General features: G+C 40.0%; 2 protein-coding genes across 5 annotated transcripts in view; one reads left to right on the top strand and one right to left on the bottom strand.

Moving 5' to 3' along the window:
- Positions 1-5,389, top strand: part of cfap54 (cilia and flagella associated protein 54) — a 27,744-nt gene extending 22,355 nt beyond the window's left edge. For 2 of the 4 annotated variants that reach the window (XM_053688230.1, XM_053688229.1), the window contains exons 46-52: positions 127-279; positions 864-1,033; positions 1,112-1,216; positions 1,354-1,448; positions 2,249-2,417; positions 3,215-3,298; positions 3,403-5,389. In XM_053688230.1, the coding sequence (XP_053544205.1) occupies positions 127-279; positions 864-1,033; positions 1,112-1,216; positions 1,354-1,448; positions 2,249-2,417; positions 3,215-3,298; positions 3,403-3,522 (896 nt within the window). In that variant the 3' untranslated portion in view covers positions 3,523-5,389. The remainder of the gene's footprint in view (positions 1-126; positions 280-863; positions 1,034-1,111; positions 1,217-1,353; positions 1,449-2,248; positions 2,418-3,214; positions 3,299-3,402) is intronic. The other 2 variants (XM_053688232.1, XM_053688231.1) reach the window with 2 other exon arrangements.
- rint1 (RAD50 interactor 1) lies at positions 3,470-13,342 on the bottom strand. Its single transcript, XM_017494694.3, has 13 exons — positions 12,941-13,342; positions 12,050-12,291; positions 11,718-11,891; positions 9,707-9,847; positions 9,151-9,307; positions 8,548-8,658; positions 8,232-8,457; positions 7,977-8,114; positions 7,113-7,312; positions 6,793-7,010; positions 5,582-5,762; positions 4,570-4,688; positions 3,470-4,319 (listed from the first exon to the last, which is right to left on the bottom strand). Exons 1-13 carry the CDS (start codon positions 13,196-13,198, stop codon positions 4,103-4,105), a joined length of 2,382 nt encoding a protein of 793 aa, XP_017350183.1. The 5' UTR covers positions 13,199-13,342; the 3' UTR covers positions 3,470-4,102.

Raw genomic sequence — 13,342 nt, 5'->3', positions numbered from 1 at the left:
TAAGTGCTCATAATTCAATCAGCTGATGAACGGTAGTTTAGCTGAGCCAGCTGTTGAAAAATGTATGAATCTGGAGTTGCTGTTCATTTGTGGATGTGTGTTTTGTGTGGTTTTGGTGAACATCAGGTGGCATGGAGGAGCCCATGTTAGTTCACCACGGTTCTGCTCCAGATATGGACATTGAGCTGAAAGTCAAGAGATGCTCTGAGATCACCTGGGTGCACCTCTCCCGCTACTATACACACCTGCTCAATCTGAGACACATCTCCACACAACCAAGTACAGTACAGCAGTCTACATGTCCCAACCTCATGTCTTCTAGTTTCTGACTGTCTACTGGAACACTACTCTAAACTGATGATTGTGACCCACCATCGAGATTTTATTTATTTTTTTTTTGCTTTTCACTAAAAGCAAGAGCTTATATATATTTCATTTTTAAGCCCATACAACTAGGCATATAGTTTATGAAGATTTTGCTGGTGAAATTAGTTTTTGGGAGAATTGGGAGCTTGTGATGGTAGCCTACTGATGAACATCCCTTAGTAAATTAACAGATAAATTAATTGATTCTTTACAATTCTAATTTCTGTGACTGTAACAATCTACTGTAAAAATCACCATGATCAAGAATCTTTAACCAAACCAGTTTTCTCCCCACCCTTTACATACACAGATTTCAGCATCATCTTTTTTGCTTCTGAGTCTTCAAGATATGTTGTTTTCCCCAAAAAAACATATAGTCGCATTGTAATTCAGTATGAGTGTTCAGTATGCAAGTTGATGTGTTGGAGCACTGTTCTATAGTATGTGTGTGTGTGTGTGTGTGTGTGTGTGTGTGTGTGTGTGTGTGTCTTGTCCAGTGGCAGGGCAGAGTGTGGAGGAGTTTATGTCTCCAACTGCTGATTCAAATTTAACTCTCAAACTCACTCAGTTACACACCTTCTTCAGTGATCACCTAGCAACTTACAAAGAGCAGTGTGTTATACCTGATCCTCCATATGCCTTCATTCTGGGGCCTCAGACTATACAGGTATACACACACAGAAATCATACACTGGACAATATGAACTAAATCTAACCCTTAATCACACACGTTTGTCATCCCCAGCAGACGGTGTCAGACCTGTGTCCATGGGCCATGCTGAACACACACCGGCTCTGCATTCAGTGGCATCGACCCAGACTGGCAAGCAGTGGACTAGCAACCAAAACGGTACTATACCATAATCCCTCTCTCTAGAGTATAGCGAGTACCTAACCCACATATAGTAAAATCCACATATAAAAAATAAAAGAAATTCATAAAGCATAACAGAGGCATTATGAAAAACTCATGCTCTTTGTCTGTAGATAATGCTGGTCTTTGCGCTGAATAAAGCACCGATGTCTGACACACAGCCTGCCGCTGACATAAAGGCTGGACACAGGCTTATCTCTACAGACAGGTTAGTTTACAGTCCCCTCCAAAAGTATTGGAACAGCGAAGCCAGTTCTTTTGTTTTTGCTATACACTAGACATTTGGGTTTGAGATCTAAAGATGAATATGAGACGATAAATAGATATATACAATAGATCGAAATTTCAGCTTTTAGAAAAAGGTGATTTTTTTCAAATGTCACAAGTAACACAAACTCTCGTATTTCCGGTTGCATGCAAAAATAAAATAGTGCTGATATTTAATATAAGTATATTTTCTAAAATTACTTATTTATTTTAATTTTATTATAAAACCTACATGAATTAATCGTTCTTTTAGTAAAATGACAAGGGGGGGGGGGGGGGGGGGGGGGGGGGCAGGGGGTTTAATGGTTGAGGCCATTTTGGCCAGGACTCTCTTGCAAAAGAGATTAGCAATATCTCAAAAGATTTCCTACTTAAATAAAGGTTATATGCATTAAAACATTTTTATTAGCATGAGGTTTCTAATAAAAGCACTGTAAAGCACTTTTGTAAGTTGCTTGGGATAAGGGTGTCTGCTAAATGCTATAAATGTAAACTACATGCCTTTCCCATTATTTTCAGTGTAGTTACTGAATAATATGCTTTAGGACTTGAAAATCAAATCATCATCTTCCAACCTCCCCTTACCTAGCACTGAGTTAAAGGCTGAGTCTGTTTCACTTGGAAATCATGGAAGAATCTGTAAATGTGTTATGATTTTTGTTGTATTTAAAACTCATCCATTCCAAGCTTTGAGTATATAGTATTGTCTACTTGTCCACTCTCTCGTTCCCCCACTCGCAGTTTGAAAGCTCTGCATGTCCAGCTGATCTCAGTGTGTGTGGCGGCCAAGATGGATTCGAGTGTGTCTGTCTCTTCTACACCCAGCATGACCACCTCTGTCAGCTGCATACAGGAGAGTGAGCATGGCAGCAGGACCCCTGTTAAAGCCAGCACCAGCAGACAGCCACAGGTGAATAACATCATTCCAGACATACGCTACAGTATGTTCTTAATAAGTACATTTACCAGACCATTCTACCTATTCAAATAGGAGCCATGGCTAATAGTGGGTGTGAAGACAAAGAACATTTAATTAAATAAGTGGGATCAAGTCTAGCTTCTGCTTGCCTTGTGTAGAAACCCCCATACAGATCATTGTGGATAAGATTGAAGAAACCTGGGTTAAACAGTTACAGACCTACCAACCCCAAAGAGGAATAATGAGTAGTCCCTGAAGGGGGAGTTTAAATAAAAATGCAGTAAACAATAAAAAAAACAAAAAACGATATACGTACATATTTCTTTCACAAATTACTTGCTTTTGTCCCTCTTAGAAAGCATGAAATGGCTCCACATGACCGATATTTTTTTTCCACTGTTTTTTTTCTTCTTTTGGCCCAAATTTTGATGCCTTCTAATAAATATGGTTAGCTGATTGTTAAAAAACTCAAAGTATACACACATTGATAGATTTTATTTAACATTAATGAACTCAAACGTGACGTGGGGGAAGTGCGTGAGGCCTCCACAGGGTGTCCGATAATATCAAAACACTTACGCAACTTTCAGCCATTCAAGATTCATGTGTCGATTGGATCTGTAGTTTTTATTGGGGAGAAAAATGAGGACTGCCTTTTTGGCACATTTTAGAGTAATAACTCGTACCAGCTTACTCCAATGTTAAAATATGAAGCTCTTCCTTAACTAACATGACAACACCTTTTTGTTTGCAGTCAGTAACATGGTTGAGGCTGTTTCTGTTATCAGATGCTGCTGGAGAAAACCAGGCATATCTGTACTGAGATAAGAAATCTTCTGAAGCCTGATTTAAAAGCAAATCCCATCACAAAGGTAGACAGCATCAGGATCTTCCACATACTATCAGAAAATCTCACACATTACCGGACTCAGCGGCGTGTGCCTCTGCTCTGACAAGTGCGTTTGTGTTTTGGCAGGTACCTTTTGAGCCAAGTGTTCAGATCTTGTGCGACCTGGAGTGCTGCTTTAACCCTTCATCAGGAGCCACTTTGGAGGACAGCGCACTAAGTGACTGGCTCTTCTCTCTTCTCACCTGACACTACAACAACTCAAAGACACCAAAGAGGCAGCTGTCTTAAGGGAATGCTCTAGTGTTTTTCAAACTTATCTCTATCTACTGGATCAAAACTCGCAACTCATTTTATCTACTGGATCAAAACTCATCTATAAATGTTAAACAGCTTTTCTGTTAACTCCTTTTCTCGGTACAGAGGAACATCAAAGTTTTTGTATGTGGTAGTCATCTGTATTCTGGAGTATTCCTTTAAGAAAATCTTACATAATATGCTCTGAAATTTTAGGTTCAGTTTTTAATGCAAAGTATATAGGGCATTATTCACAACCACTGTGAATTTATTCAAGTTTCAAAAGACACTCATTACACAGCTATACAGATTATTTGGATCACTTAAAACAGCAATCTCAACATGTCGAGACTTTTTAATGATGGAAAGATGTGTTTTTTGTCAAACATTGGTCACCCCATTCATATTAGAACTGCTTCATTTCATACTGTAGTTTATGTAAACTCTGCACCATCGGAAGTAGAGAGCGTGTTAGGATGTTGTTTGGCCAGCTGCATGCCTTAGCGTTGATGGGTCAGTGATGCTGATTTAGTCAGTGGTTAAGCCAGGCAGAACGCAGATTCAGGAGGATCTGTGCATCACTCGGGGCCAGCTTATACACCCCCAGCTCATTCAGAGCTGACTCAGGCGTGGGCTGCTGGGGTCTCAGAGAGGCCTCATCCTCTTCTGGTTCCTCCTGCTTCAGCACGTCACACAGCAACAGAGCCGGGCCGACCTTCAGATTCAGGATAATGCAGGCCTCCTTCACACTGGCATGTTGACAGACAGCAAGATATTTGTTACTGTATGTGAGGAGCCTTCAGTAAAACCACTCACTTTGTGCACTTTAAGAAAAACTAAAATGGGCAATCAATTACTCGCATCTGAAACATAATTAAACTTGCTCCTTTGCTTGAACTACAAAGGCAGTTTGAAAAGGCCGGGCTTATTATTTCTCATTAAAGAGAATGTGAATCTGGCTGTAATCCCCCACGCCCCTACGTGTTCTTCCATACTCACTGTTTGAAGAAGTTCTCGGGTCTCTTGCAGTAGTGTCCAAACAATGGAAACAAGTTTCTAGTCATGTCAAACTGGAGCTGTGCAGCACCACCTTCATTGAAGTGGTTGTACAGGATCACCTGTGAATACAGAGAAACAGTTATTGCATCATTAAGCGGTAACGATAGCTTCTGCACTATTTAGCTATACAATGGAACAGCCCTCCAGGGTCAGAGTTTTTAAGCAATGGCTTGGCTAATCACGAAATTGACACAATTTCCCCTACTCCACATTTTAAGACATGGCTGGTGTTTTAAAGTTTTCTTCTTTAGTTATAAGACTGATCAGCTAGAAGACTGATGTACCAGTATTGCTAACAAGAAAACCCAAACAGGCAGAGAGAAAAACAAACAAACAGAATATTACCACAGAAAGTCTAGTTTATTTCAGAGGACAAAATGGATCATTTCTTTTCAGTGTGCCAAGCAACAGTACGAAATACTTTCAAAGTGAAAGTAATCACTACCAGAAACAAATGTGTGTCTTTAATGTTCTGCTCCCTTGATCCTTCAGAAAACCATAGCAGATGCAGAAAACTGGAATTTTCAGGTGTCTTCTGTATTGCACTAGCAAATACAGTAGATGTTGGCACCTCTGATGTTGTTAGGAAGTAAGGGGAAGCTTATAGCTACTGCTTCAGCAAACAGCATGCCTATACCACACACACACAGTATTTCCTGAACTGAATCAAGTTTTTAAATAATTTCATAACTTGATTATGTGGTTCTGACACTGTATGATACACTATCATTGGAAAAAAAAGAGACAAAAGCACAAATCATAACTAAAACAGCCATAGCAACCATTTCAAAATCATCTTAAAGCCAGAATCCCACAGAGTACTACTAGACCTCAGACTCTGATATTTTTCATTTTTGCATTTGAGATAATTAGGTCTATGTCATTAAACTATTATTTTTTTAAAAAACAACATGCTGATTTAGACGATGAAGTATTGTAGAGTGAGACTGACATCCTGATAGAGGAAGAGGTCCAGCCTCTCGGCCAGGCCCTGCCAAAACATCTGGAACAGAGGCAGGCAGAGCAGCTGCTGCAGCTGGAGCAGGTGATCCCTCAGGCACAGCAACATGGGACACGCAGAGCTGGACAGTGACATGGTAGCCTGGTCACACTGTGACGGCAAAGAGATCCACCTGCAGCACACACACACATTAAATTTTAGGGACATCTGTTAGACATTTATATAGAGACTTGGCAGTTATCACTTTGTGTGCTCCCAGGCCTCCACAGCTAGATATAGCATTCTTTTCCCAATACAATACAAACAGTTTTTCAGTCATGAACTTTTCACACTCAGTTCTAGGACCTGACAACACAACAGAACTGAATCTGCATTATGAAAAGGCTTAAAAAGAATAGTTGACTGTGCCACCTTGTGGTCAAAAACTGGAACAACTTAATTTTTTTCCCTTATATCTTTATATATCTATATATTTGAAGAGTTTGTGCTAAATTCAGAATTTTTTTTCCCCTATAATTCTCTGGGGTTTGCTGAAGTGAACGCACACCAACATCTGAAAATTCAAGCGCATCTGAAATTAAGTGGATTTTGTCAACAAAAAAAAAAAAGTTTTTTCGCTGCTACTACTCCTACAAATTTTGTTAAATCATCAACAAATTTCAGAGTAAACCTCACAAAAGTTATCAAAAGAATGTTGATATTCCAAATGGTTTGCCCGTAATGTGCCAAACAGGAAGTGAGGCTGTATCTCAGCAATGACCTTGCACACTGACACAAATCTTGGTAGGCATTTGCTCACATCTTCTTGAGATCTGTCAAAATAAAAGCTATCAAAGGAACTCTAATAGTCAAAACTTTTCTCCCATAACAGACTGGCAAAAGCTTGAAATGACAAATCATTCATGAATCTCTTTGCCTATAGTTATGGCTCTGCTTTCCTGTGATTGTTTATGCAACAACTGCAGTGCTTCTGTGAACGTGCGGCTCACCATGTCTGGGTACTCAGCCATGAAATTACTGCTTGCAGCTTTAATTATTATTATTTTTATTATTATTAATGTTATTATTATATCCTTTTGTAGTGAATGGTCACTACTGTACATGTGATTTGGTTTTCAGTTATTTATATATTACATAATTATAATTATTCATATTCAGCCAAAGCCCCCATGCTCATTCTTCAGCTGTATATTGTACAGTACCTGTCCCTGCAATAAGGCTGTGCTTTCTCCTTCACGTCTCTCATAACTGCATCCAGGAGACGGCCCAACATGTCTCCTCTCAGTCTCTCAAGCAATGCGAGCAGTCCTTCAAACAGGGAGCCTTCCAGTGAGGCCAGGCGCCCACTCTCTGTGGCCCCGAGAGGCCCCAGCACCTCATCCCCGACTGACACGGCTGCCTGCTGCAACTGCAAGAAGAACTGTGGAAAAACGAGAAATGGACAGACGTTTTACTTTCCTATTTCTTATTCCATTACAGAGATTTATTTCATTTGTCACAAATGGGTATGATGAACACTAACCACATTGTCGCCCCAGTCACTCAGAACTGTAGATATGTAGTTGGCAGCATTCAGGATGGCACAATAGCGGGCACCCAGTGGCTGTCGGGATTCTTCCTTCATCACTTGGGTGAGACGGATGCGGAAATCGTCCACCAGCTCTCTTTGTAGAGCAAGGAAGCTGAGCTGAGCTCGAGGGCATGGCAAGGAACGATATCGATCTGAAAAGGAGAGGAGTGTGTAGGAGTTAGAGATACTGAATCTGCATGATAAGCTGGATCGGATTTAATGTATTTCCTGATCCAATTCAGTAACATATCAGTATTGTATCAAAAATGGAAAAAAGTGGGGTGTGCATGAGAACCTAATGATAAAACAAGGACAGATAATGAGACAGAGACACGTGTACTATTTGATTACTAGCCCTCAATGCATTTTTTTGGGTTTAAATATTTTTAGGGTGTCACGGGTGGTAGCGTTACTTCATCACAGCTCCTGTCTGTGCAGAGTTTTGCATGCTCTCCCTGTGTCTGCATGGGTTTCGTCTGGGTTCTCCAGTTTTCTCTGATCTCCCAAAAACATGCCAGTAATTTTAAAGGCTATATAAAACTATATACCTCTAAGGGTAATGGAGTGCCCTTTGATGGACTGGCATCCCATCCAGGGTGAATTCCCACTTCAAATGCTCCCAGGACACACTACAACACTGTATTTCCCTTTTACAAAGGTTCCAAGCAGAATCTTTTTAGTAAGGGGCCCTTTTTTGATGCATGATGGCATAAAACTGTAATCAAAGGCAAAGGTATTTTAATGTATTCTAAATTTATAAAACATCCAAAAACCAGAACAAAGATATTAATGTTAATAAAATGACATGGCTTGTACCTGTGATGACCAGCAGTAAAGTCATAAATGTCTCTGCACAGTCTGGTGCTTTCAGCTCATCCATATCAGTGATGTCTTTGTACTGAGAGCTCCAGGCCCCTTCTGCAGACAACATGGCATCCACCTTCTCTAGTGCCACTAAATATCAACACACACGTACACACAAACACACACACACACACAGACAGAGGGTTACCTTTTTTTTAATTACTCCAGTACACTTCCTCAGTTAAACCTGGCTATTAGAGGACTCACTCTTTCTCTCCACACTGAGCCACTTCTGAAAGACGTTGTCCTCCAGCAGTATGTGCAGGGCTCCAGGGTAGCTGCTGGGGTAGGCTTGTGTGGAGCACAGCTCCTTCTCAAACTGCAGTACCTCGTCCACCAGGTGGCAGAAGAGAGCATCATCATAGAGCAGCCGAGGGGCATCCTGGGCCAGTTTCTCATGCACCAGAGTAAGAAGCCCTCTGCACAGCTCCACCTAATGAACACAGCAGGGACTCCACATGTATCTGACCCTCACAGAGTACCATGCTGGTGGGTGAAACATAATGTATTTGACTTTTCTTACCTTTGCATTGACTTTGGCTCCAGCACGGTCAAAAATGGGCTGAATCTTCTCTTCCATGAAGGTGGAATTATGGCCCATCCACATGAGGACCTGAGTCAGATACCACTCAGGCTGGAAGGGGATAGAGGACTAGAGTTAGTATTTTAGACTGTAATTATGATCATTTTACCTCTCCCTGTGTGCAATTTTAAATCATAATTAAAATATTGTTTTATTTTAACCTTATGAAGAAAGATACAATCTACAAATTTGAAATAAAGCTAGAAGTTGCACTGGAATATTCTCAGCAATTTATGTACCAGTAGACAATCTGTTAAAAATATGCAATTACAACCATGATTTAGCTCTTGGTTCCTCTCTAATCCCTAATTTAACCGGTCACTGATTTATTATTATTTTTTGGTGGTTGGCCTCCTCTAGACAGAGCTTGGGTTTGTGTCATATAACCAAATCCTGATAGATACTTTTCCAGAACTTTACCTCAGACCGACTAGTCAGCTTAGTGCACAGATTCTGCAGGTACCATGTCATCCTTTAATAATTCATATATCAGATACATTATAATAATTTAAATACATTAAGAATCATAACACATGTTCTGACCTTGTTTAGCGAGTTGGTCTGCCGATTCCCAGTGAAGTGATACTTAAACCTTTTACTGAGAGGCTGCAGCATGATCTGAACAGGAAGTGAAAGTGGGGGGGTCTGAGTCAGGCCAGGGCGGGTGGGCACCTCCTTCTTCTCTGATATAAGGTCATCCCTGTGATGGGTTAAAGGCAATAATGCCGACACCACTTTCTAATTCGTTGTTTCTAATTCAATTCTGGTTTTACGCTGCCTTCACAATTACTTATATATCTTTTGATTTCTAAGAGACAAACATTTGAATTATTCCTCATTGTTCTTCAATGATGCACAAATTCAGAGTGTCAAATTGTCTAGGGCAGCTGTTCTCAGAGTGAGATATTTTTATTTTTGATATAGTGGTAAAAATCACAACCCACCATCATCAAAGTTATTTTACTGAGTTCTTAAAGGTATTAGATGTTTGATTGGTGGCATCGGTGTGTTGAGAGAGTGAGAGAAAGTGAGTGAGTGTGTGTGTGTGTGTGTGTGTGTGTGTGTGTGTGTGTGTGTGTGTGTGTGGCACAGAGGATACGACGTCTGCAGGGAGATGAGCTGAGACACGAGCAGCTCCAGTTGGTTGTTGAGCTCCTGAGCGTTGGACAGTGGAGAAAGAGACTGCGTCGGGGGAGACACTATTGGCCAGTGCAGCTGCGTCAGAACCTCCTCAAAATCACTGAAATGAAGGGAAACAGAAAGTTGGGACATCCAGTGCAAAAAACCCCCAACAAAAACAAGAACTGGCCCACACAAATCTAAGAAATCTTATTGTTCTAGTTATATAACTATTAAACACAGTAACTCAAGTAAAACTGACTGCAGCCTCATGGAACACAATAACACTGTTCAGTTCAACAGTTAAGCCCTTTGTTTGACCGGTTCATCTCGGATACAACAAAATACTAACAAAAAAGATCCATTCACAGAGTTTTGAAAGTTTATCAGCAATACCAACCAGACAAAAATTCACACTGTGAGGAAATTAACATGATTCCTGTCTTGTCGCCATCAACTTACTAAAAACCTAAAAGAACTTGAACAGAAATCTGTTCATTTGCATTGTGTTTGTACTGTAAAGATCATTGTTTGGCCTGATACATTTTTATATAATCAAGTAACTCTCGACATTTGTGCAGGCTGAGAAATAAAATGCCATAATGTTGCTTTGGATGAGACAAACATTGCAGCTGTGACTCCAGGTGTGCACAGATTATACATTTATTAGCTTGGCCACCTGGCAAGTTAAAGCTCCAAAGTGCTGCCCAATTCATTTGTTTGGTTGCCCAGAAATTGTCTAGGCTAAAAAATGTATACAGTGCCCTCCACTAATATTGGCACCTTTGGTAAATATGAGCAAAGAAGGATGTGAAAAATGGTCTTTATTGTTTAACTTTTTGATCTTTTGTTAAAAAAAAAACAAAAACACAATAATGCTCTGCTCTCATGGATATCAAATAACTGCAATCACAACACAGGATTATCAAAAAATATATCTTTGTTAAATATATGTGTTTTAACCCTATGAATTCATATGAGAAAAATATATTTGAAGTATACTCCCATTGATATTTAATTTTTTTAGTACACCTGGGTGACTAGGAACAGGAAATTGTTCAACCATGACCATGAATGGGTAAGATCAAGGAATATAGTTGTGATGTGTGGCAAAAGGTTGTTGAGCTGTTGTTAAGATCAATGGATATTAAATGAAAACCTGACTGCCTCTGCCAGAAAGCTTAAAAGGGACCGTGGTTGGATCTTCCAGCAGGACAATGATCCAAAACATACATCAAAATCAACACAAAAATGGTTTACTGACCACAAAATCAAAGTCATGCCATGGTCATCCCAATCCTCAGATGAGAAACCCATAGAAAACCTGTGGGGTGAACTGAATAGGAGAGTCCACCAGCATGAAACTCAATATTTGAAGAACATGGAGAGATTCTGTATGGAGGAATGTTCTCAGATCCCTTGCCATTTATTCTCCAACCTCATCAGGTGTTATAGGAGAAGACTCAGAGCTGCTATCTTGGCAATGGGGGGTAGCACAAAGTACTGACTAAAAGGGTGCCAAAAATTGTTCCACACCTATATTAAACAAAGATATTTTTTAATAAACCCGTGTTTTGTTTGCAATTGTTTGATATCTATGAAAACAGAATATTTTTTTGTGAATTCTTTGAACAAAAGATCAAAAGGTTAAACAATTAAGACAAATTTTCACAGCCTTCTTTGCTCATATTTACCAACGGTGCCAATATTAGAGGAGGCCACTGTAGTAAAAATAATATAATAGCACATAGCATAACACACTTGGCTAGTAAACTGCATAAATATAGGCTAAGGAAAATGAAGAGGTACATGATCCTTGTCTGGCACTAATAAAGTTTTTAACGTAGCACGTCATGTTTGTGTCCCCAACAAAAAGTCGGCAAGTTTTGTATTTGGCTATGAGCACTGATGTTTTCTTTTCTTTTTTTCCCCTTATAAACCAATTCTGCTATAAAAACGAATCCGTGTTCATTATTAAAAATGATTCATACCTTTTGAGTTTGTCTTTCAGGATCTTATGCCAGAAGTGCAATGTTTCTCTGAGGAATGCTTGGAGGTGGGTGCAGCCTGACTCTTTAAGACCCATGTCCAGAGTGGCCATGTTGCCTACTACACCAATTGCCTCCCAGACACTGTTAGTCATCAGGAACTGCTGAATGCTGTCACTGTTTTAAACACAAATAAAGATAACAAAAGATCACATAACTGTGCAATTCAGACACCAAACGTGTGAAAAGTATATATACATACATACATACATACATGAGATTTAAAACAGCATAGCATGTGTAGACCAATTTTGAGAAACATACAAGCTTCTTACCTGAGCTCTTCAATGTGAGACAAGCACTGGAGGTACTTCATGTGTCTCTCAAGTATGTCAAGCTCTCCCAGACTTTGTCCGAGGCTGTCAGCCCAGCTCTGTGCTCCCTGGAGATGCTGCTGCAGCGTGTTGGAAAGGACTCTCTCTTTCTGAAGTAAAGTCTCCAGTTTGGACCGGGACTCCTCTGCAGCAGCGAGTGCAGCTGACACACGCAAAGGCACCGAGCTCGATACAGTCACCACCTACAGATGAGCATTACCAATGTTAAAGATGCATTATTATGATATCACAGACTTAAGAGTCAGTCGATGAGATACTAATCCAAAACTGGCACCCTTTTAATGACCGAACTGTAACAAGTTGGACCCTTTCCCCCAGGAGTGTATGTGAAAGTGTGTGCATCGTGTGCTGCCAGTCAATTGCAGGACTGGCATCCCAACCATGGTGTATTCCCTCACACCCAGTGTTCCTGGGATAGGCTCCAGATGTACTGTTACCCTAACCAGGATAAAGCAGTTACTGATAATGAACAAATTATTACATATTGTGATTGTGATATGGTTTGCAGTCAAATGATGAATAATTGATTGTTAAATAATAATCAGATCAGGTTACTGCAATTCATCTAAACAGTCTCACCACTGTCTATGGGTAATTGTTTATTGAACAGTCCTAGCACAATAGTTATAAATAATGCTGTATAAAGCCTACTTAGTGCACTATATATTAGTATGGAATAAATACCATACCAGTATTAGTAAATGCTAAGCTCCTCTGGCTTCAGTTTTTTAAATGAAACTTCTAAAACACATACACAACCTATACTACACATATATACATATATATTTCACTATAAGTGTGTTCTAGTAGAACTATATCCGCCTGTCTTACCTGCTCCTCTAACACTTTGTTCTCTGCTGTCAGTTTCTCAAGAAGCCCCTTGACTTTTCTCATTGATTTCAGATCTCCACCAATTTCTCTCTCCACCACCTCACACACATAGTCCATACAGCTTCTGTTCTCTGATGCATGTTTGGTATCGGAATCATTATCATTTATTATCCTGGGCTTAAAAACATCAATATTATTACAGTTATCGTGCTCGTTTGCGGGCGCCGCCATGTTTTCCCACTTAACGTTCCACGTCATCAGCTGACAGTGAGTCCACGCGCGCCCTCTGCTGGTCACCAGGCTGTAGTGTATTACTGCTCCAAATTAAGCGCAGTTTTGCAGTTTTCACTCGTTTTCTTATATCATTTAATCAATAAATATTTGAGATTGACTCAGCCTGGT

This window comes from Ictalurus punctatus, chromosome 19 (assembly GCF_001660625.3).
Source record: "Ictalurus punctatus breed USDA103 chromosome 19, Coco_2.0, whole genome shotgun sequence".
NCBI classification, from domain to species: domain Eukaryota; kingdom Metazoa; phylum Chordata; class Actinopteri; order Siluriformes; family Ictaluridae; genus Ictalurus; species Ictalurus punctatus.
This window is presented reverse-complemented; position numbering and strand designations above follow the sequence as displayed.